Here is a 25,552-nt window from a genome sequence, read left to right as displayed (position 1 = left end):
CACGTACATGCGCATGCGTGTGCCTATGTTTTTCCTTTCTCCGTCTTTCTTTTCTCTCCTCCCTCCTTCTTCTCTTCCTCCTCTTCCTCCTCCTCCTCCTTCTCCTCCCCCTCTCCACGCTTGCCCTCTGTATCTCCCGGGATGGGATCGTGTAAGTAGCGCGTGGGAGGGGGGAGTGTCGCCCCCAGGTCATGTGACGCGAGTGGAGGCGATTGGAGCTGTGGGGCCGGCGCCCAGGCTGTCAGAGTGCAGCAGCCACTTCTCCCTCTCCGGGCCCCGTAAGTGCTGCTCATCTCCGGTGCTACTGACAGCGACTTCTCCCGCAGCCCAGCGCGCCCCGCTCCGCTGCTGCCTCTGCATCTCCATCAGCATCCCCATCCCCGCCGCGGCCCGGGAGGAGGAGCAGGAGCAAGTACTAGGAGAAAGGAGCTAGACAGCAGTTGTCAATCACCGCCTGTTCAGCTCCCTCTGGGCTTGCCAGAGTCTGGGTAGCCTCCCGCCTCTACCCTCCCGGCTCCTGCCAGGGTCTCCGCCACCACATCGCCGCTGCGGCTGCTGCCTCTGCTCGCGCTGCCGCCAAGATGGGGCTCCTAGACGCGGAACCAGCGCGCATGCTGGATGCTGTGTCCACCGCGGTCAACGACACCATCGAGTTCTACAGATGGACCTGGACAATCGTAGGTAAGCGCGCTGTCCCTTCCCAGTGCGCCGCGGCTGCCTGCCGTCTCTCCCTTGCTCTTCCCCTTCACCACCCCCACCCCCAGTCCCACCTACATCCCCATCCCCCACCAACCTGCAGCCTAAAGAGAGCCAGAGAGGAGGAAGGAGGCAGTGTGCCCCTCCTTCTCCTGGTCTCGAATTGCTACTCCATCCTCCCTCGCCTGGCCCTCCCCATCCAACTCCTGCATTGAGAGAACACCATCAAAATGGCTTCAGAATCCCTTACCTCTACAAGTCACTGCAGAAGTGGCCGAGCTCCTCCCCCGCTCCCTTCCCCTTTCTTCTTTCCCGTTTCCCTTTCTCCATCCATCCTCTGTACTTTCTTCTCTCTTAACTCTACATCTTTTGAACGATTCCGTGTATGCCTAAATCCGGTTTACTGCAGTCACTTAAGATGGATAATGAATTTTTCACGCTTAGGTTCTCTTTGTGTCTCTGTGACTGTCTCTTGTCTCTCACTATATCTGTCTTGCAGTATCTATCCTTTTCTGAAGCTCTTGGACTCTGACTCTGTCTCTGACAGAGAGACAGACAAGATAGAGAGGCTCGCGGATACACACACACACACACACACACACACACACACACACACACACACACACACACACACACACAGTGATACCATGTCCCAGAAACTTCTGACATTGAGCTTCTATCACCCCTATCTACTCTTGTAATAGAGTTGAAATATTAGATGAAGATTATGTATGCAGTATCCCCTAGAATTACAGGTACTAAGTGCTTATTGAATTAACTGCCCCACCCTTCACTCCCAAATCTTCTGAGCTCATCTGACAAGTCTACTTTGTGCACAGGCTTAATTTAGCATTCAAATGGGGTGGGGGGTGGAAACCCCACAATCTTCCATGACAGTGACATCAGAAAAAAAAGAAAATTTGGTACTTAACAAAGACTTGTTAGTTAAAATCTTTCTCTGCTTTCATTAGAGTAACTTGTATGCTCTTGGTGGGCTTTGTCTTCTAATTAATCTGTCCCATTGAAAAGAAAAAGAAGATAGCCCATTTAGACTCTGAACTTTGAGGAATGTTATTTTCTGAAGATTTCTTTTCGCTCATAGATGTTTCTAATTTGTTGATTTCTCAGGGCACTGCAGAGTAGGAATGTGCAATAAGAAAGAAGAAATCTTGAAAGACTATCTCTTTTTGCTGACATGTAACCAAATCCATGTACATAAACTTTAAACACATCATCAAACTTTTCCTAGCCATGTTGTTGCTTTGTCATGGTTGTCATATTTATAATTTACATTTTGAAACAAAAAAGTAGTCATTATACTTTGGCATCTATACTGATCTTTCTTTGATGAATCATATCTAGATTTTTAAAAAATCTCAAAATTTAAAAGCTTCCTTAAAACTTAAAGGGTTTAAAAAAAAGAAGTCCTTAAGGTTCCTTAGTATTTTTTGTGGTACAATATTATTTATACATTGAGAAAAAACACATACATTCAATTAAATACTTATTAAATGCAAAGTATCATGTTAGGCAATGGGGAAGACATACCCTCTCATTTAGTCTTTTGTATGTAAATGAAGATATTTCTGCAGTCTATTTGTAAAGATATAGAAAATAATAGTTACAAGGCAAGTAGTACAATAAAATGGATGTTATATAGGAGATTTATACAGAAGATTTATAATAGGAGACAATTTCTGTGGAAATGGATAAGTTAAACAAGCCTTTGGTATTCATACTACTATGACTATTTTATGAGAAAAATAGTTTAGTTCTGTTCCCCACCCCAGGATAATTTTCATTCAATTCATTTTCATAATCTTCAGGATTAAATATTTTATACACTAGCAATGTATCATTGAAATTGTTTCATTTTCTTTTAGTTGTATTTTAATGGAGCACTTCATTGTCCTGTCTATGTTATACTTGGGGGGGACTGGAAAATATTTTAAACTTTCATTGTTGCCTTAATATTGCCATTTTGTAGATTGCATCAGGTTCTTATTATAGAGTTGTGCAATGTTGTTCATGGCATACTGTTTAGCAAGTAATGCAATAATTTGTGCTTTGCATATTTGGGAGTTATGAATTACCCAAGTATACAGGTCACTCCTTAAGTCCTAATAGCTATAGCAGCCACACCTGCATGTCTGGATTCACCTTTCTTTCCCTTTTTAGTCATAGCACTGCCTAAGGAGCTAGTGGATTTCTACTAACTAATATTCTTCAAGAGAAGTCTAGGTGACCCATAGTTTTGGGATATTATCAAGAGCAATCTTGGCCAAATTAAAGTCAGAGGCTCCTGAGGTGTTTTCTAACTCTGGATTTTTGTATAGATATTTTAAATTGGATTTATAGGGTAGGAAAAATGGTAGGATGAGGGGGGTGGGGAAAATCTAGTCACATGTTTTTAACCTGGGGTCTATAAAGTTGGTTTTTTTAAGAAAAACATTTTATAACTATTTCAATATAATTTACTTCCTTTGTAATTCAATGTATTTTATTTTAATAAATTAAAAAATATCATTGCTCTGGGAGTCCATGACACACACACACACAAAACTTAACCCTTGGTCTAGGTTAACATTGATTATATTTAATTTCTCCCTAGCTAAGATTATATATAGACTACATGTTTTCTAGGCAAATGATTTTCATCATGGGCATCATTCTCTATAATAAATATTATACATAGGTTGGTTATTATATGGAACCACTATCTATTCCTTAAAAGTGATAGTCCTAAAAAAAGTGATAGTCCTCTATTGTAATAAATGGTGAAATTTTCATTCCTTCTTGTCTAATAGGAGTTAAAGGTGCTCCCTCTTATTTAGGCTATCAGTTTTCAAAACCTAAGATATGCTTACTTACTGGAATCAATTACCTACTAGTAATCAAGACGGGGTATCTGAATTGAAGTAGACTTAGAGGTATATGTTCTTAATAGATAGATTCTGTTGTACCCTCCTGTAGAAAAATGTCTTCCAGGACAAGCCAGAAGAATATTTGGAATATGTGTGGTCCCACATCCTTTTTTCCTTCTCATGCCTAATCCTTTATCCCCTCTATTTAACCTATGCTCTACTTTTCTGTTAATCCTATTCATGTTGTTCCTATTCCAAGATCAGTTCTGGACATAACTTCATTGAGTTCTAGAGAGGGTCAAAAGAAGGAAAATCAAATGCTGTATTGGGGTGCTGGGGAAAAGGTGATGATTCAATAACTTGGAAATAAAAATGGTTGGAAATAAAATGTATTTAAAAAGGATATTAGAAGGAATGTGTTATAGGAAAAGAATTAAAAATATATACAGAAAAATTCAGGAATCTAAGGTAGTCTTCATGGCCCTGAAGTATTTCAAATTTAGCACTCCTTTGGCATAATTTATAGTTTTTAATTTCCTTTTTCAACACTTTTCTTACTGGGATTTCCAAATATTTCTTAGATTTCTACTTACACTTAATTAAGTAGAAGATTTCTTCCTAGCCTAATAAATTCTGTCCTAAAGAAAATGGGCATCAGCATAAGTAATCTTTTATGCATTAGTAGATCATATCCAAAATATTGCTTGAAAGCAAGTCTTTTCAAGGAGCTGTGTATCTAGAAACTTTAAAATATAGTCTATATTGACCTTTAAAATATCTTGTTATTTCTATTCAATTATTTTCCTAGAAATATATTTTAAAAGTTATTTTTCTATAAACATTTAAAAATTAGTGTCTATTTAAAATATTAATTGTTAATTAACATTAAGATATGCTACATGATGGGAACATATAAATTGCAATTGTACAACAGAAGATTTCAAGGTTGACCACACTAACTGCAATGAGAATCATGTTCTCTAATGCTAAGGGCATTGAGTTTATAGTTAGACTTCATGACTCTGGTTCATAAATAGCTCTTAGACCCTGGAAAAAATTTTTTTAAATTTTATTTATTTAATTAATTTAGAATGGTTTTCCATGGTTACAAGATTCATGTTTTTTCCTTGCCCTCCCCCAATCCTTTTCCCATAGCTTCCCAAAGCTTCCCATAGCTTTCCCATAGCTGAAGTGCAATTCCTATGGGTTTTACATGTGTCATTGATTAAGACCCATTTCCATACCATTGATATTTGCACTAGGTTGATCATTTAAAGTCTACATCCCCAATTATATCCCCAGTCAACCCTTGTGATTGAGAAGTTGTTTTTCTTCTGTTTCTATTCCCACAATTTTTCCTCTGAATGTAGAAAGCATTCTTTCTTATAAGTCCCTCAGAATGATCATTGCATAGTTGCTAGTAGAGAAGCCTGGAAAAATAATTTGACTATATTCATCACCTTTATTTGACCTCACAAACATTCTGTATGTACAAATAACTATTCTATTCCATGATATGGAGAGTCCTCTTTGAACAACAGAAAGTGTTATCCAGATTATCACATTCTCTTCTCTGAATGAGGATGATTCCTTATTCATAGTTGAAGGCAATGTCTTACATGCCTGTAGGATCATGCAGCCCTTCAAATAGAAATTGAGAAAATGTTGATTTTGGCCTCCAAGGGTAGGTAGGACTTAAGAAAATTAGATCTTTTATCAGAAACTTCACATTAAGCATCAATACAGTCACCCCTTGCTATATCCTGGTTCACCTAATTGTGACTTCACTGTATCACAGGATTAATATATATATATATATATGTATATATATATATATATATATTTTCTGTATCTTGGGCACTGATTGGCTTAGTGATTGTAGGTTAATAAGAGTGTGGAAAAAGTTTATAGGAGAGTGGGATTTATAAAGTCTTAAAATATATATCAATAATAAAATAAATATAATGCTGCTACTCCCAATAGGTGAGGGATCACTCTACAAACAACTACAATTATGTTCCTCAAACGCCTTAGCTTCATATCATGCCTCCTCAGTGTGGATGTTCCCTAAAGTTCTAGCCAAGGTTCTCTTCTACCTCTGTATTCTTTGGCAACTTTATCTGGTCCCATGGATTTGTCCATCATCTTTTTGCAGATGATTCACAGACTTCTCAAAATCAATATGCCCATAACTCATTACCTTCTCTTTTCTATCTTAATTATCCCTTTTTGCAAAATTTTCTTTTGCTGTTATTCTAAACTCTTCACTTTGTTTCACATCGCATATCCATTTGGTTGTCAAATCTTGTTATTTTTACCTCCACAATGACCCCTTTTATTCCAATCGTGACCCTTTTTCATCACTCACATAAATACCATCTTAGTTCTAGCTCCCATCTCCTCTGAACTAGATATTAGCAACATCCTCCCAAGTGTCTTTCTTCCCACAAAACTGTTCATCACTATAGTCCATCCTGAACACTACTTCTCAAGTAATTTTCCTTATATTGAAGATCTAACCATGTGACTCCTCTCTACTCAGTCCACTCCAATGACTTCCTGTTGCCTCTAGGATCAAATATGAATTTCCCTGTTTAGTTTTCAAAGCCCCTAATGATCTTGCCTCATCCTATCTTTACAGACTTATTAGATATTCCTCCTCCTCCTCTACTCTGCAATGTAGCCAAACAAGCCTTTTATCTGTTGCTCACACATAACATTCAATCTTTTGTCTCCATCCCATTTGTACTACCTTTCCCTTATGTATGGAATACACTTCCTGCTTACCTCTCCCTCACAGAGTCCCTTTCTTCTTTCAAGACACACCTTACAAAACACCTTTTATGTGACCCTTTTCTAATCTATCCAAATGCTAGTGCTATCCCTACCAAACCACTTTGTGTTGAAGAATTTAGTATGCATTTTATTTATTTAGTTTATATTTATTCACTTATATTTATATTTATTCACTTTCTATGTGTTTATTATCTCCTCTATTCGAATATAAATTCCTTTTGAATAGAGAATATTGCTTTTTCGTGCCTATATTCTCAGCACTTACCACAGAATCTGACACAGTTCCTTCATAACTTCTTGTTTCAGTGATGGATTTCATTAGTGACTGTTAATTTCACTGCATAAAGAGTCCTATCACTTTTATTGCCCCTCCCACTGCCTTAAGCACCTATCAGCAGTTTGTATATTTCCAATTACTTTTCTTCATATAGTTGTATGTACTATATTCTTCTGGATCATCTTTTTCCACCTTTGCATTGTTTCATAAAGGTCTTTCTAGATTACTTTGTATTCTTTGAAATCATGCATTGCTGCTTTTATTACATCACTTTATTCTATTAATGCACCACAGTTTGTATAACCATTACCCTGTTATTTGGCATTTTAAGGTATTTCTAGTGTTTTGGTTTTGAGAGTTTGCTTCTTTGGCTGTTACATTTAATCTTGAGTTAATTTTTCTATGTTGTTGCTTCTGATAATGTAGCATTGTGGAAGACATATTTGTTGTTGTCCAGTGGTTTTCAGTTTTGTCATACTCTTTTTGACCCCATTTGGAGTTTTCTTGGCAAAGATACTGGAGTGGTTTGCTATTTTCCTTCTTCAGTTCATTTTACAGATGACAAAACTGAGGCAAAGGTTAACTGACTTGCCCAGGACCACATAGCTAGTAAGTGACTAAAGCCATATTTGAACTCAGGATGAGTTTTCTTGATTCCAGCACACTATTCCCTGTGCCACCTATCTGCTCCACCCCCTCCCCCATTTACAAAGTGCTTACTATGCAAGCACTGTGCTATGTGCTAGTGATACAAAGGCAAAAATGAAACAATTTGGACCTCAAGAAACCTACATTGTATTGGGGTAAAACACACACACACACAAATTATTTCTCTTGTGGGGCAGGATTAATTTTCAGGTGGGTTTGAGAAAAAGAAAAAAGATCAAAATAGGTTTCTTAAGATAGTACTTGAACTGAGCTTTGAAGAAATTTGGGGATTTTAGGGGCCTGAGATAAAATGGGAGTATATTCTAGGCCTGAGCCTGAAGATAGAATATCATCTATGTGGGACAGAAAATTGCATCAGTTTGATTGTACATAGTACATGTGAAGGAGAGTAATGAGTAGTGTGCATGGAAAAGGAGGCTTTGAGATAGATTTTCAGTGTCTTTACATACTGATAAATGGAGAATTCATGTATGTTCCCAATATCATTGGGTAAAAGGGTAATTAATTATTTTGTAACTTTTATTGTGGACTTCCAGATTGCTCTTCAAAAACATTGTGCAAGTTTTTAATTTTGCCAGCAATGAATGAGTTGCAATCTTACTAGCAAGGAATTACATTGCTTTTAATTACTTTGGACAATTTGATGGGTCTATGTTAGTATATAAAAAATGCATTTATTTATACTTTTTTTGATCTTGTGTGAAATTGAACATTTTCCCAAATGATTATTAATAATTTGCATTTCCTCTTTAGAAAATCTTCTGTTCCTGTACTGAATTTTTTTCTATTGTGGACTGGAAAATTTTTCAACATAGTTCAATTTTAGTACTTGTAATACTGAAGGGAGCTCAGAATAGGTAAAACATTCACTGTAGCTATTTATTAAGTTAAAGTAATTGCTGTGTGCATATTTATCAAAGATGTTCTGTGTGTAAGGCAAATTGCTAGGTCCTAAGGATGTAAAAATTGATATGGCAGAAATCCTGCTCTCCACAAGATTATAGAAGTTTTGTGTGTGTATATATGTTTGAGGAGAGAGATTTATTGAAAGAAGCTATGATCAAAATGGGGTTGTAAAAAGTGTAATAGGGAAGGCCAGTGCTGAGATATTTTGAAGAGAGAAAGATCACTTTTGTCAGGAGAAAGAGGAGTATTAACAAAAGCTTCATTGAACAGGAAAATCTAAGTTGAAACTTTGAAAGAATCTAAGGACTTCAACAAATGGAAATGGAGAATTCATTTAAGGGATGGTAAGATGGTATGAACAAAGGCACAAGATCAAAAGACAAACTAAAATTGGAGAAGATGGAGAGTTTAGTTAGACTGTGGTGTCTCTTAAAAGAAAAAAAAATATAAAAATAAAGTTGCATTCAGATATTGAGGGTTTTGAATACCAGGATCAGGAGTTTATGCTATATTTGGTAGGCAGTAGGGAAATACTGAAAGTTTTTGAGGGATAAAGTCAGGAGGCAACTCATTATGGAAATTACACAGACAACAGTATGAAGGATGGATCAAAGACTGGGGCAAGAAGATTATTTATTGAAATTACTAGAATACATAAGGTCTAAACTTGGATAGTTTCAGTGCAAGTAGAAAGGAGGGAATAAATAGAAATACCAGAATTTGACAAGAGATTAGGATGTAAGTTAGGAACCAGGGAGGAAATGGTTGAATTGGGGTTGAAAAGAGGGTAAAATGAGACCTCTGAATAGAGGAACTTAGATCACAGAACTTGTGATCCCATTAAAGGAAATAAAGAGGTTGAAGGAGGGACAGATTTTGAAAAGATGAGCTCAATTTTATATAAGTTGAACTAGAAAGGGCAAAATATCCAGAAGACAGTTGGAAATTTAAGATGGGAAAGCCCTTGGGAGAGATTTGAGACTCATTTGCATAGAAGTGGTACATGAGGCCATGGTAATGAATGAAATCTCCAAAGAAGAGAAGGCAGAGAGCAGTTATCATAGGATTATAGATTTAAAGAAGAAAAGGATGTCAAATGCCATCTAGTCAAATTTTCATTTTACAAAGAATGAGAGAAATGAGAAAATTGATGCCTAAGGAGTTTCAGTGACTTGTTTAAATTCACATACAAGGTAAATAGCACAGGTAAAGATGAATTTAGAAGAAAGTTAAAGAAGTTAGTCTTTAGTCTTTTCAGTAAAGTAAGTAAAGTAAGAAGTGAGGCTATCAATATTATTTGTTTTTATGAGAGTTTTGGGGAAAAGTAATAATTTTTGGCATTATCTATAGAATTCTATCTATAGAAAAGGAAACTTTTGGATAGAACTTATTCTCAAATTAGAGACTGCCTATAATTTTCTAGATTGGATCAATAGTTCATACTATATATGACACATAAGATAGGCAAACACATTGCTTTCTTTGGAATCTTCTTTACTCAAATACTTCATTGAAGTTCCTGTCACTTTTACTTTTGCTTTAGAGTTCATCCCTCCTTACAATCTTTATTTGATAGCAAGGATCTGGGGCCTAGGATGTATAAATGATACAAAATTTATTAAGCACTCATGTGACAGGAACTGTGGTAAGCACTGGAAATACAAAAACAAGCAAGCAAGACAGTCTCTGCTTTCAAGGGGGTAAAAGGAATATTCTTGTTCTTGAAATGGCCAAGATAACAGAATCCTGGTTCCAGACAAGACAGGGGGAAAAGCTCACTTCTCAAAGCCTAGGAACACAAAGCTATCCTTGGTGGTTTCTGAGGAAAGAAATTGAGGAGAGCAGATAGAATGGAGGCAGCATTATTAGGACGTAATTGGGAAATATTGCCTTGGCTTGTTCAATTCCCTACTTATCAGATTCTGCTAAGCAAATTGCTAATATTATATTAAGATGTTATCTTAGTGGGTTGGCAGAATTAGTGTAAAACTTAGTGCCAGGATGCTGTTAATAGAAAATATTCTAGTATGTTAATACAATTTTAGATTACACTGATTCCTAAATCCACTGAATCAGACATAGGCTTTTGAAACCTGTGTGACAATATGATTGTATCCTTTGAAATTTATTTTTATTCTTGAAATTTTTCTGTGGGGCAGAATAGAAATAGAAATAGAAAAAATTATCAAATAGTAATGACTTTAACTTATCAAAATAAATTGCAGTTTTTCATTTATTGATTTGATTGTGCTAATGAAGCCACGTGATATTTAGGAAGTAAAAAGGAGGCATATATGCTTACTTTCTCAAATGACTTTTTTCTTTACTGTCCACGTTATCCTATAAAGGATTTTGAAAGAATTTGTAAAGAAAGGGGTGGTCTTTTTATTGTTAATATTTTTATTTTCCTAATTACATTCAATAACAATTTTCAACATATGTTTTTTCCAAAATTGTAAGATCCAAATTGTCTTCCTCTCTCTCTTTCTTATCCCCTTCTGAAGATGGTAAGCAATTTGATTTGGCATATACATGTTTGATTATGTAAACTATATGTCCATATTGGCCATTGTTGTGAGAAAATATTCATATACATACCAAACCCCCAAATAAACACAGAAGTAAACTAAAGTGAAAAACAGTATGCTTTGATCCACATTGTAACTTGAACAGTTCAGAAAGGGGTAGCTTGAACTTTTTATATTGCTTCTTTTTGTAGTGTTGAAATGATGTGAATAATTCCTGACCTTGGAAACAGGGACCTTCAGGGAGAATTTCAGTCAAATCTCTCAATTTTCACAGTGATAAAACAGAGATAATGATAATTATATGGCCTATCTCATTGGATTTGTTGTGAGCAAAAAATTTGCTATCCACTTAGCCCTGTTTTGGGGTCTCCCAATGCAACTCTTGGTCTTATTTCAGAAAAATAAACATTGGATGAATAAGTGTATATGAAGAGAAGCAAAACAACTAGATGGATGCTATTAAATTAAAATAAACAAGAAATTGAATATGCAGGCACTGCTATAGAATCAATCTTCGTATCCATGAAATCTTCTTTTCAACTTGTAGTAATCATTGATAAGTTTAAATCTTTTGCCAAACCTTTTGCAGAGCTGCTTGACAAACAAGATTGATTGAGAGAGGCAGTATGAATGGGGCAGTGGAGAGAATGCTGGGTTTGGAGATCTAACATCTGCTTAGACCCAAGATTCATTAAAATTCTTAAAAAAACAAATTATTTGAAATATATAGCACTCAAAACCAAAAAAGGCAAATACCTAAAGTTGTGTATTAGGACAAATTATATATTTTAAAGTATGATTTCAATGAATTTGAACCTATATTTTATTACAAATAAAGACACTGGGCTAGTATTCAATTAGAATCAAGATACTGAACCTTGAAAAATATGTTCTCCAAAAAGGTTAGATCTGTTCACAACTCTGCCAAGAGTATATTAGTGTCCTAATTTTTTCCCATCCCCTCTAATATTTATTTGTCATTTTTTCTTTTCTTTTAAAATTTTTTTCTTTATTTTGTTCTAGTAACAAATCTACACATAAGTTTTCCAAGGTTACATGATTCATGTTGTCTCCCTCCCCTCTTCTTCCCCTCTCCTGTAACTGACTAGCAATCCCATTGGGTTTTGCATGTATTATTACTCAAAAGCTATTTCCATATTGTTCATTTTTGTAATAGAGTAATTAAAAAAACCAAAACTCCAAATCATAAACCCAAATAAACAAGTGATAAACCATATGTTTTCTTCTGCATTTTTACTCCAATAGTTCTTTCTATAGAGGTGGATAGCATTCTTTTTATAATTCTCTCAGAATTGTCCTGGATCATTGTATTGCTGTTAGTAATGAAGTCTATTATATTTGATCATTCCCACAACGTTTCATTTACCGTGTGTAATGTTCTACTGGTTCTACTTATTTCAATCTTCATCAGTTCATGTAGGTCCTTCTGTTCTTATAGAAATCAATCATTTCATCATTTTGTATAGCACAATAGTATTCCATCACCATCATATACCACAATTTGTTCAGCCATTCCCCAATTGAAGGACATCGCCTCATTTCCAATTTTTTGCCACCAAAAAAAAAAAAAAGCTCAGCTATAAATATTTTTGTACAAACTGATCCATTCCCATTTTTTTTCTCTCTCTGGGATACAGATCCAATTGTTTTCCTTTTCTGTCATATTGTCAGAGCCAATCTGAGAGGTGTGAGGTGGTACTTCAGCATTGTTTTGATTTGCATTTCTCTAATCAATAGTGGTTTGGAGCATTTTTTAAAAATGACTATAGATAGCTTTGGTTTTTTCTTCTGAAAATTGTCTATTCATATCCTTTGACCATTTATCAATTACAGAATGCCTTGTGTTCTTACAAATTTGACTCAATTCTTTGAGTTCCATTTGGGAATGGGAGCCTTTATCAAAGAAACTTCTTGTAAAAATTTTTTTTCCATTTTCCATTTTCTGTTTTCTTTCTTTTTTTTCTTTCTAATCTTGGCTGTGCTTTCCTTCTAATCTTGAACCATATTGACTTAGAAAACAAAAAAGTAACATTATCTGTGTTGTACTTTTATTTATTTTGTTAAACATTTAAACATTCTCCAATTACATTTTAATGTGGTGAGGAGTAGGGCACGCTAGAGTTTCTGAAATAAGTCCAAGAGTTGCATTGGGAGACCCCAAAAGCAGGGCTAAGAGGATAGTGAAATTCAGAGAGATCATTTCAAGCTGACAGAGCTAGAGAAAACTCTATTGAAGAGTTTCACCATATGAGTTTGACACCTCTGAGCTAGCCCAATCTCTTCAGGAGGTTGAGGCTTAGAAAATTGTAATGATTTGACTAAGATAGAATGGTAGATAGAAGAACCAGGAGTTGAACCTACATCATTTGTCTCCAAAGCCAATGTTCTTTCCATTATAATTTTTCTATAATTATTGTTTTTTATTCACAATCAAACCATTTTGGCTTTTGAACTTGTTTTGCCTAAGGCCTTTGGCTTTAGGCATACTAACTTTTTTAATGTTCAACTAAAGATTTTTTAAATCTTTGTTAATGTACAGGAGACCTTTGTGATTCCATAAACCCCAGAAACTAAAAAAATTTGTTCTGTGATATAGTAATCCTTTATCCTTAAGAAAATTTAGAATACATACTTGGGAGTATCTACTAATTTGGACAATTTTTAATTTTTGTGATTTCAAACATTGCATAAGTTTTTGAGGACTCCTGATTAAGGAAGACAGCAAAACTCCATAGTACTAGTCAAATAAATAATTCTTGTAAAATTTTATTAAGCCAAAAATATGAAAATGAGAACTAAATATGACATACTTCCTCTAACTTATATTATTTTTTAAAATTGAATTTTTTTAAAACACAAACTCAGTACAATCCTTTCATCCCTATGAGCATTTCCAAATGCAACTAGGTAGTATAGTGGACAGCCTACAGGAATGGAATTCAAAATGATCGATGAGGCAGCCAGGGATGATATGGTGAAGGACCTTTGTTTAAATATGATCTCAGGCACTTATCTTTGTGAGATTGTGAAAGCCATATAAATCTCTGGTTTGCCTCTGTTTTCCTAACTTTAAAATGGTGTAATACTAGCACCTATTTCCCAGGATTGTTGTGAAGATCAAAGATGTTTGTAAAGTGCTTCACAGAGTACATAGTTGATATTATACATATGCTAGTCATTATATTAAATTCAAATCCTGCCATATATATTTACTTAGCTGTGTGACCCTAAGTCTTTTAACCTCTTTCAGTCTTACTTTACTATTCTGGACAATAAAGATAATAATAGCTGCCTCATAGAATTGTTGTGGCTATCAAATGAGATAGCATGTAAATTCTTTGCAAACTTTAAAATATTCTTAGGGGGCTCAGTGATTTGAGAACAGGGGCTAGAGACCAGGAGGTCCTGGATTCAAATTTGGCCTCAGTCACTTTTCACTTGTGTAACTGTGGGCAAGTTACTTAATCTCCATTGCCTAGTCCTTACAGCACTTCTGTCTTAGAACCAAAACTTAGTCTTGCTTCTAAGATGGCAGGTAAGGGTTTTTTTTTTTTAAACAAATACCGTTAAATGATTTTTATTTAAATGTTTTTCCTCAAATGCACAACAGAACAGATGAGGATTGATTGTATGTGACACTAGGAATCTTTATTTCACAGTTTATTTTTTTTTAAAGGCAAATAAGGTTAAGTGACTTGCCTAGGCTTGAACAGCTAATTAGTATCCGAGGACAGATTTAACTGCAGGAAGATGTCTTCCTCAATCCGTACCTATCCACTGTGCCACCTAGCTGCCCCTTAAAATTCATTTTTTAAAAAAGGATATAATAAATTCCACAGATTACTTTCAAAACTGCCCTGCTTATCAGTATTTCCTTCTTCTAGTTACCTTCTATGCATTTAAAATGATTTAATGAACTTCTTTTATTTTAGTTACTATTAGTAATTTCTCTCTTCCACCTCCAATATTTACAATAATTACAATGTTTAGCTATTTCCCGATAGAGGTTAGCTCTTTTTTGTCCTTCCTACCCTTCCCTCCCTTCACCCCCTTGTTTTAATCCTTAATTCAGGATCAGGAAATTTGTTTTGATTGAGACTATCCTCTTCCTGATATTATCCTCTCTTAATCATATCTTCACCCTGCTTTTTTTCCCCATTAAGTTTGATGAATTTCTCCATCAAACAGTTGTAAATGTCCTACTTTCCTTTGTGCATTTCCGATAAGAGTGAGGTTCTTGTTACAACTACTCTTGCCTTTTCCTCCATATATATACTCTTCTTATGCACCCCAATCATGATAAATAGTAAATTTCACCCCTTTTTCCTCCTTTCTACAGTCCTTAAGATATTCAGGGAAGAATCAGTCCCCTCCTGTGACATCTATTTTTCTTATTTAACTTCCTCATTACCCTTTGAACATTAACTTCTGAAGAGATCCTCACTTCTTCCTTTATTAGAATATTAGCATTAAATCATTAAACAATTGTTCCTTATAATTTCTCAAATAAATCCACTTTTCTGGATTTCTTTTGAGTCCTATGTTTGCATTTCAAAGTTCCCGTTGTTCATTCTTTCACTTGTGTCATACTCTTCATTACTCCACAGACCAAAGCATACCAGGCACTTCTATCTTCCACCATCTCCCCAATTCTGTCCAACCTCATGTTTATTGTTTCCATGACATCTGCTGTCCCCTTCTCCTTTAGCCTTCAATTTCCCCAGCATCAAGGTCTTTTCCAATGAGTCCTGTATTCTCATTGTGGCCAGAGTACTTAAACTTCAGCTTCAATTTATCTTTCCAATAAGCAGTCTGAATTAATTCCTTTAAGTATTGACTGATTTAATCTTTTTGTAAAAGAAACTCTCTTCTCTAACATAATTTTAAAGTGTCGATTCGATGACACTTAGCTTTTCTAATTCTTACAGCCATACATTACTACCGAAAAACCCAGAGCTTTGATAGGCCTTTGTCAGCAGATGTCTGCTTTTTAGTATGCTCTCCAGATTTGCCATAACTTTCCTTCCAAGGAACAAGCATCTTTTAATTTCATGAGTGCACTCATCATCTGCAGTGATCTTTGAGCCCCTTCATGTAAAATTGGACACTCCATTTCTGTTTCTTTTCCCTCTATTTGTCAGGAAGTGATGGGACCATGATCTTTATTTTTTTAACATTAAGCTTCAAGCCAGCTTTTTTACACTCTTTAACCCTTAGCAAGAGGCTTCTTAATCTTCTTCATTTTCAACCATTAGAGTGGTATTGTCAGCATATTGTTGGCAGATCTCCTGGCAATTTTAATTCTAGCTTTTGATTCATCTAGGCATTTCTCATGATGTACTCTGCATATAAGTTAAATAAGTTGACAATACACATCCTTATTGTAATCCTTTTCCAATCTTAAACCAATCTGTTCCATCCTCAGTTCTAACTGTTGCTTCTTCACCCAAATATATATTCCTCAAGAAAGAAATAAGATGATCTGGTATTCTCACCTCTTTGAGGACTTGCCACATTTTGTTGTGATCCACAGTCAAAGGCTTTATGTAGTCAATGAAGCAGAAGTAGATTTTTTCCCCCTGAAATTCCCTTGCTTTCTCCGTACTATAGTAGATATTGGCAATTTGGTCTCTAGTTCCTCTGCCTCTTCAAAAACCAGCCTATGCTTGATAATTCTCAGATCATATTTTGCTGAAGCCTAGCTTGCAAAATCTAAAGCATAATCTTGCTGGAGTGTGGAATGAGTGCAATTGTTTGATGTTTTGAACATTCTTTGGCATTACCTTTATTTAGGATTGGGATGTAAAATGATTTTTTTCCAGTACTGTGGCCACTGTTGAGTTTCCCAAATTTGCTGGTATATAGAGTGCAACACTTTAACATCATCAAATTTTAGAATCTTAAATAACTCAGATGGAATTCCATCACCTCCACTAGCTTTGTTATTAGCAGTGTTTCCTAAGGCCCACTTGACTTCATTCTCTAAGAATGGCTCTAGATTAGTAACAGCACAATCATGGCTATTGGTGATATAATGGTTGATACACTGATTGTATAGTTCTATATATTCTTGCTGCCTCTTATTCTCTTCTACTTCTGTTAAGTCCTTATCTTTTTTATTTTTTATTGTGGCTGTTTTTGCATGAAACATTCACTTGATATCTTTAATTTTCTTGAAGAAATCTCTTCTCTTTCCCATTCTACTGTTTTCTTCTATTTCTTTGTGTTGTTCCTTTGAGGAAACCTTATCTCTCCTTGCTATTGTCTGGAGTTAGGCATTCAGTTAGGTACATTTTCCCCTTACTCCTTTCCCTCTTCTTTAGCTATTTGGAAAGTCTCATCAAATAGCCATTCTACTTTCTTACTTTTTTTTTGCCTTGGGATATTTTTTGTTGCTGCTTTCTCTATAGTATTACCAACCGCTACACATAGTCCTTTAACCATTTTATTTACCAGATTGAATCCCTTAATTCTATTCATGATTTCTATTTCATATTCATAAAAGATGTTATTTTTGTCACACCTTTTTGGTCTGATGACTTTATCTTTGTTCTTCAGTTTAAGTCTGAATGTTAAAATAAAAAGCTCCACATTTGGCTGCAAGGTATTTAATTGAACTGATTTTGATGTTGCTGGTCAAAGTTGGTACTCAGCTCATATTTTTTCATCAGAAATGCTTCAAAGTCCTTTCTTCCTTTAAAGACTCATTTTTTCCTCCATTTGGAATTATATTCATTTTTTTTAACCTGAGCAATTTTGGCTTGTAAGCTTTTATCTCCACCTTTGGGAATTTTGTATTCTGAGATGTCTTTTCATTTTTAGTAGAAAGTGTCAAATCTTATGTCATTCAGACTATGGCTTGTTATAACTTGAGCTGTTTCTTTCAAAGTGTTTATGTATTTTTTTTCTTTAACCTGGGAGCTCTGGATTTTGGCAATGACATTTCTAGGACTTTTTCTTTTTGTTGTTGTTTTTCATTTTCCTAGAAATGATTGATAGATTCTCCTATCTTCATTTTGCCATTTGGTTCTAAAAGATTTGGCAGTTTTCATTTATTATTTCTTGAAGTATAGTTCCAGGCTTTTTAAAAAGTCATGGTTTTCAGAGGGTCCAATGATTCTTAAAAGATCTCTACATGACCTGTTCTCTGAATCAATTTTTTATTTATATCAGATACTTAAAAAACAAGCATTTTCAGTCTTTTGATTTTGTTCAGATATTTTTTTGCTGTGTCATGGAGTCATTGGTTTGTTTGGTCTATTCTAGTTTTTAGGGAATCTGTTTCATGGATATGATTTTCTACCCTTTAAAAATTTTTTATTTAAATATTTTCCCATAGTTATACGATTGACATTCTTTCCCTCTAACTTTTCCCTTCCCCACTCCCATAGCAGACAAGCAGTTCCATTGAATTATATATGTATTATAACTCAATATCTATTTCCATATTAATCATTTTTGTAATAATCTCTTAAAAACCAAAATCCCATATTTAATACCCATATAAACATGTGAAAAATCAAATGTTTTCCTTCCATGTTTCTATTCCCACAGTTCTTTCTCTTGATGTACCACCTTTTTTCTAAACTATTTATTCCCCATCCATTTCTTTCCTCCAGAATTTTTTACATTTTTTTTTACCCGATGCTGCATTTCTTTTAGGTTGTCATGTAGTCATTGTGAAAAATACTTTTTTTCCCCACTTTGAGTCTCTGCTTGAAATTGTTATAAAGTTGTTATCTCTTTCAGGATAACTCTGGGTCTATAATAATTTTCAGTAGTAGTTGGTATCTTCTTAAGTTTACTCTATCTCTCCCAATTCCTGTGCCAGATCAGATTCTGCCAATGTAGAATGGGAAGGTCAGCCCTGTTTCATGTCACCCTGGGTTATTAGGTTGCCCTGGATCATTGAGGTTTCAAGCATTAGCCCTTAAGGGCCCTCTATGATATATCTAGAAAGGGTGGGAGGGATTTCAGAGTGAGTTTCTTGAGCTTGTTTTTGAACGTAGCCTATGTTAGCACTCACACAGCATTGCCTTGAAGTAAGAATGAGTCTTTGGTTTCTTTATATAACTGAATTCTAATTTTACTTCCCAATTTGACTTTGTTTAATGCCAATTTCTTACTTTACTCAGGAAGAATGGCTCATCTTTCTCATTCATTTTGTTATATCTTACAAGGTCCATCTTGAATATTCCTCAGTTATAAAGGTCTTCCAATTGTGTGTTTGGGGGGAAAAAAGAGTAATAAAAATCATGGTCAAAATACTTTAAGAAAGAAAAAAAAGTACATGGGAACATCTAGTTTGCTTGTGGAAACATAAATTTTGCAATTGGTGCCATGGATATTTGTAACTTTTCCAATTCAAAGAATTAGCAAGTAGCTACATTTTTTCATGATATCTTTTCCTTACATAAATTATTTATTTCTAATTATAATAACAAATAACATTTGCATAGTGCTTTACAATTTACAAAAGGCTTTACTTTCATTATTTCATTTAAGTTATAGGTGTATTATAGCTTCAGTCCAGTTAAATATTTACAAAAGAACAGGCACTAGTAATACAAAGACAAAAAGATAAAGTCTATCTTAAACAAATTTAAATTTACTGGAGAGTTATGCATGAACATAGGTACAGAATAAAGGAGTGAAGCAAAGAATAAATCAGATAAAGCTCTATGAGTATTAAGGAAGAAGAAAACAATATAATAGTTGGGATGAAGGATAGGGAAGAATTATATATTTGGCTCTAAGGTTAAAAATCTGAATGACAGAGGAATGGTACCTCCAACAGAAACAAGGACATTTTCAGGAGTGGTGGGTTTAGTTTTACATTTTGAAATTGAAGGGCTAATGAAACATCAAGGATGAAGATATATTGGAGTTCAAGAAAGGCTTTAAGGATATATATATATATATATACACACACACATATATATTTATATATCAGCTGTTATCATTCCTCTTATAGATGAAAAAACTAAAGAATAGAAAAATTAAGTGACTTTCCCATGATCATGCAATTAATAAGTAATTGTTGTGTATTTGAATCTAGACCTTCTGATGTCAGGTTCTCTTTTCTACTATTGCTTAGGTGCTTCTCTTTGTTTGAATTATATATATATATATATATATACACATGCACACACACACACACACATATATATTTATGTAAAACCCTTACCTTCCATCTTAAATCCATACTGTGTATATTGGTTCCAAGGCAGAAGAGTGGTAAGGGCTAGGCAATTATGGTTAAGTGATTTGCCTAGGGTCACATAGCTAGAAAGTGTCTGAGGTCACATTTGAATCTAGAACTTCCCATCTCTAAGCCTAGCACTCAATCCACTGAGCCATCCAGCTGCCCCCTGTCTGCATCCTCTTGAAGGAACACTACTAATAATTGTCATTAACATCATTTGTGAAAATACTGAGCATAATTTCAGTTAAGGTATTTTATAGTCATAAAGAATCAATATGAACTTTCTTCCTTTTTAAAACAGACTATAACATGGTATCTATGTAATATAGAGGCAGTGGAATAGGGAAGCTTTTGTATTTGAGAATCAAGTGATTCTGGGAATCCTGACCCTAATGTTAAATATGTGTGATTGTGGGCAGGTCTTTTATCTTCTCTAAACTAAGTTGTAAGGATTAGATGAGATAATGCATGACGAGTATTTTGTTAATCCTTAAGTGTTGTATCAATGTCAGCTATTATTGTTATTATTATTATAGAAGAAGTACAATGTAGTGAAAAGAACTGGATTGGGCATTATGACACCTGGGTTGTGTTTTTATTGTTATTTCCTGGGTTTGTCATTAGCTTGTTAAATGTGTGTTGTTAGCTTGATATATGAAAAATTTCTTTAGGAATATATATCCTAAAACTATTTGAACCCAAGTATGTATTACTCATTATATGAAGTATTAAAATTATTTTTTAACTCTTACCTTCTGTCTTGAAATCATTACTGTGTATTGGTTCTAAGGCAGAAGAGTGGTAAGGGCTAGGCAATGGGGGTTAAATTGTCCAGGGTCACACAGATAGGAAATGTCTGATTTCAGATTTGATCTTAGGACGTCCTCTCTCCAGGCCTGGTTTTCAATCCACCAAGCCACCTAGTTCCCCCTATCATTTGTATTTATAGCTTGTCTTTGAGCTATATTTTATTTAAACTTATAATTTTTTTCTTCAAATTCTTGCATTTAAAAAGATACCTTTGTTTAGCTTTCAATATGTGCTGAAACTAATAATTAGTCAAAATATTGAGCTATAATGTATCATATAAACAAGTGGTAATATTTGAGTTACTTACTGAACTATGGCAAACTAATAATGGTGGTGACAGTATTGCTTGACAGTAATTTAAAATTTGCCAAAACACTTTTATGCACACATTCTTATTTTAGCCCCCACAACTCTCTGGAGTACTTATTTATCTCTTTATGGATAAGGGAACTGGGGCATGGAGAGATTAAGTAATTTGCTAAGTCACAAAGCTAGTAAATGACACACAAAGAAAACAGGTCACTTGATCTCAAGTCTTTGCCCACCACCTTTCCTGGAATCGAATAAAAGTATTTGTAGTTATTGGTTTAAATCTGATCTTAATAGTGCCCAGTTTGAGGGCTACAAACCTCTAGATAATTGTGAAACGGTTACAGAATCCATATGGGCACCAAATATTGTCACTTTGATTTTTTTATTGGAATAGGGACTGAATCAGTGATTTCATTGGTGTAGGGATGTTGTAGGAAAGATTCCAGGAGTTAACTTCCTCTGCCAATGTAATTTAGAGTCTTAGAATGTTTCCTGGGGCACTGAGAAATGAAATGACTTGTCCAGGGTCACATAGCCAAAATGAATCAGAGAATGGACTTCACTCAGGTCTTCATAGCTCTACTGTTCTACACGGCCTTTAATTTTTATTTAGTTCTAACAAAATATTTAGCATAAATATCTTATACCCTGAATAAATTAAAAATATGTATAAATGTATTACCATTTCAAGTCTACATTCTGCCATTAAAAACAATTATTCACTTCAAAGCATTCCTGAATTCATTATAGCTTTTTTCATTATGTTTTTTTAATTAGTGAATAATAATAATCCATTTATTCCTCTGTGACAGTATGATCAATTTTTTAATATAGCTTCTGGAAGGGTTCTCAAATAGTTGGAAACCATCGATCTATTCTAAAGAATGATCCTAAGTCATTGCAAACTACTCTGTGAGCCCTAAAATTAGTTTATAAGTCCCCATATGCTCATCAGGAATGCTGTATTCATCAAGATAAAGAGATATGATCCAATACACCATGGAATTTATAATCTAATTGGAAACACTGTTTTGAATAAACCTATAAAAGACAAAGACCCTATAGAGGTATAGAGAAATTACATGCAGAAATTACTGTTTAATGAGACTCAATTTATATTTTAGTAAATGGTGGTGGTTAGGGAGGAATTCATCATCACCTTACTTTCGGTTAATTGGAAGGTGTGATATTTCAAAAACTCTTTATTAATGGGAACGGGGTTCTTTACCTGGGGTGGATGAACTCTATGGGTGTCAGTGAATAAATTTCAAGGGGTCCCTGAACTTGGATGGGAAAAAAAATCACATCTTTATTTTCCTTATCTTACATATTTTAAAACATTATTCCAAAAAGTTTCATAGGTTTCACCAGACTGCAAAAAGGGTCATGACAAAAAAATGGTGAAGTGGTTAATAAGAACCACTAAATTGGAGGAAGTATAAACTGTTTTAGGTATAAATTATATGAAAGGAGACCTAGAATAACTGCTTATAATTTCATAGTGTTTAGTGTTTCAGTTGTGTTCATCTGAATGAATATTTAGTAGGTAAGTAGAGTATGTGATAACCTGACAAAGGGACCCATGTGTCAGTCTTCTCCCTTGTGTCTCTACTTACCATCTCAGTAACTTTCCAAACCAAAAAATGCATTCTCCTATTGCATGTCTCCTATAATTGTCTTCCTCTATTATAATGTAAGGTCCTTGAAAGGAGGGTTTGTCTTCGCTTCTGTATTTGTATTCCCAATACTTAGCATGGTGGTTGGCACCTAGTATACATTTATTTATTTATATTTTTAAACACTTACCTTTAGGTTTTGGAACTAAATTTTAGGATTGGAACTAAGTATTGGATCAAAGGCAAAAGAGTGGTAAAGGCTAGGTAGTTGAGGTTAAATAACTTGTCCAGTCACACCGATAGAAAATGTCTGAGATCATATTTGAACCCAGGGCCTCCCATCCAGACTTGGCTCTCTATCTAACTGAACCATCTAGGTGCCTCTTATTTATTTTTAGAATTCACTTATTCATGAATACATCTTCCAGAGAAACCGGGGATAATGAATATACATATTTATATTGTTCAGGGCAAAAGAATAAAGAACTCCTTGGGCTCACAGCAGGTGAGCTAAATATTTGCTACCTTGATTTCAAATTCGAGTTGTTAATAGTATATGGCAAAAATGTTTTTAGGTTTTTGATTAGAGTGTAATGTTGCTGGACATAGGCTCTAAGTTGTAACACAGAATTTAGGAGGTCAGAGAGGGAGAGTTTCATAGATTTCAAGCTGGACAGGGCCATAGACTCCAACTTTCTCATTTTACAGATGAGGAAACTAAGACCAAAGAAGTTATAACTTGCCTAAGGTTACAGTATTAGTAAAAGGCAGAGCTAGGGACCCCAGTTCCTTTGGCTCCAAATCCAGTTTCCTTTTCTGCTATGCCAAGGAGAGTCACAAATATTTGGTGGAAAAGACTGATATGAAAGATAAATTATAATCCTTTTTTAAAACCTTTAACTTCTGCCTTAGAATCTATATTAAATATCCTTTTTAAGGTAGAAGAGAAGTAAGACAACTGAAGTTAAATGACTTGTACAGGGTCACATAGCTAGGATGTTATCTGAGGCCAGATTTTGATGCATGATCTTCCATTCTTTCAGCCTGGCTCTCTATCCACTGAGACACCTAGCTGCCCCTTAGAGTCCTTTTTAAAAAGTATGTTTCCTTACTTTCATCCATTCTTTTTCCTGTGCATTGTAAACTATAGACCTGGAAAAATGCCTACTCCAGTTCAACCACCCTCACAGTGGGAGAAACTGAGTCTAAAAAAGTTGTTACTTCTCCTAAATCATCCAGTTAGATCCTTTTCTAATACTGTTTCTTCTTGGTCAAAGTACCTTACCTCTTTGTCCTTCTTTTCCATTAAAAAAAAATCTTTCCTGGATGTAGACTCTAAACAGTCACCCTAGTGCAAATATTAATAATATGGAAATAGGTTTTGATCAATGATACATGTAAAACCAGTGGAATTGCTTGTTGACTATGTGGGGGGGGGGACAGAGGACAGGAGGGAAAGAACATGAATCATGTAACCATGGAAAATAAATAAATTAATTAAAGAAATAAATTTAAAGGGAAAAAAGAAAAAAAAAACTTTTACTTCTTTTTCTTACTAATGTTCTCTGCATTATTATCCTGAGTTTTTCTTATTTTTCTCCCTCTACATGATAGGACATTTTTTAGCCTCTATAATCATGAAGATTTCAGGAATATTTTAGTCTGTGTCAGGATTATAAATCATGCATAGTATAAGAATTCTTATTTATTTTCCACTTTATAAGTTCATTTTTAATTTAAAAATTTAGACTGGATTATTTCTCTTCACCTTTCTTCCCATTAATTGGAGGAAGCAGGTTTTGAGGAATACTTTAAAAAAATAAAAAGTTTGGGAAGTAGAAGTAGAAAGTATCAGTTGAAACTGAATCTAGGAGGGCATCAATAATAACAAACATGTGCAGAAATTAAAATCTTACTTTAGATCAAGAACTTTTCTATTTGTTGCATAGATTATTTATTGTGTTTGTAAGTTGTGCCATTGCTACTTGTATCAAATGTGTGGGAAAAAAAAAGTCCTTGCCCTCTGGTTTACATATGAGAATAGGATACCATAGCAACTCTGATATAGGGCAGCTCTTTACTTGTTTGTGAGTTTTTATCTTTAATGTTTTTTGTGTTATAAAAATTATTTTCTTTTTAAATTGTTATTCCAATTACAGTATAATTGACTCTGAGGAAGAAGAGGCAGTGAAATTAAATGAATCACCAATGGGGGAAAATAAGAAAAATAAAGAAGAGTTACATATTCTTCACCTTTTCCCCCTTCCATTTTATTTTTTTCTTTCTTGAAATATCATTACATAACCCCTATTTTAAGGCCCCCAATGGACCAGGGAAGTTTGGACCTTAATAAGAATGAATTCCTCTATTGGTTATTTATTTAAACTGTGGTAGATGCAGTATAAAGGAGAGGAGGGAGGTTTAAAATATTTTGTCTTACAGAACAAATCCCAATTTTGAAAATATAGTCTTAGTTATAAAATATGCCAGTATTTAAAAGAAAATCACTTCTCCATATAACTTTTAAGTAGTTATTTGAATTAACTTCATGTAGGCCAGATTCTAAGAAATGAAATTTTCTTGCTTTTTTTGTAATTTAAAAGTCACAATATCAGAGTTGCAAGAGACATCAGAGGTTAATTAATTCAACTTGACCAAGAATCTAGTCCAAATTAACCTCAAGGGCTGTACAGACTTCACTTGACTAGTGAATAAAAGAGGATCTAATATCTCCCAAGACAGTGTGACATAATAGGAATAAGAATGTATTTGGAATCTGAGGACCTGAATTCAAATTTTGACCTGTTTAATCTTGGGTGAGGTCCTTGACCTCTATGGGTCTCAATTGCCTC

General features: G+C 34.6%; 1 protein-coding gene across 1 annotated transcript in view; it reads left to right on the top strand.

Moving 5' to 3' along the window:
• Window positions 1–546: 546 nt before the first annotated feature.
• Window positions 547–25,552, top strand: part of ELOVL4 (ELOVL fatty acid elongase 4) — a 63,767-nt gene continuing 38,761 nt past the window's right edge. The window contains exon 1 of the mRNA XM_001366108.5: window positions 547–681. Coding sequence (XP_001366145.1) covers window positions 582–681 — 100 coding nt within the window. The 5' untranslated portion in view covers window positions 547–581. The remainder of the gene's footprint in view (window positions 682–25,552) is intronic.

Source organism: Monodelphis domestica, chromosome 2 (assembly GCF_027887165.1).
Source record: "Monodelphis domestica isolate mMonDom1 chromosome 2, mMonDom1.pri, whole genome shotgun sequence".
NCBI classification, from domain to species: Eukaryota; Metazoa; Chordata; class Mammalia; order Didelphimorphia; family Didelphidae; genus Monodelphis; species Monodelphis domestica.
This window is presented reverse-complemented; position numbering and strand designations above follow the sequence as displayed.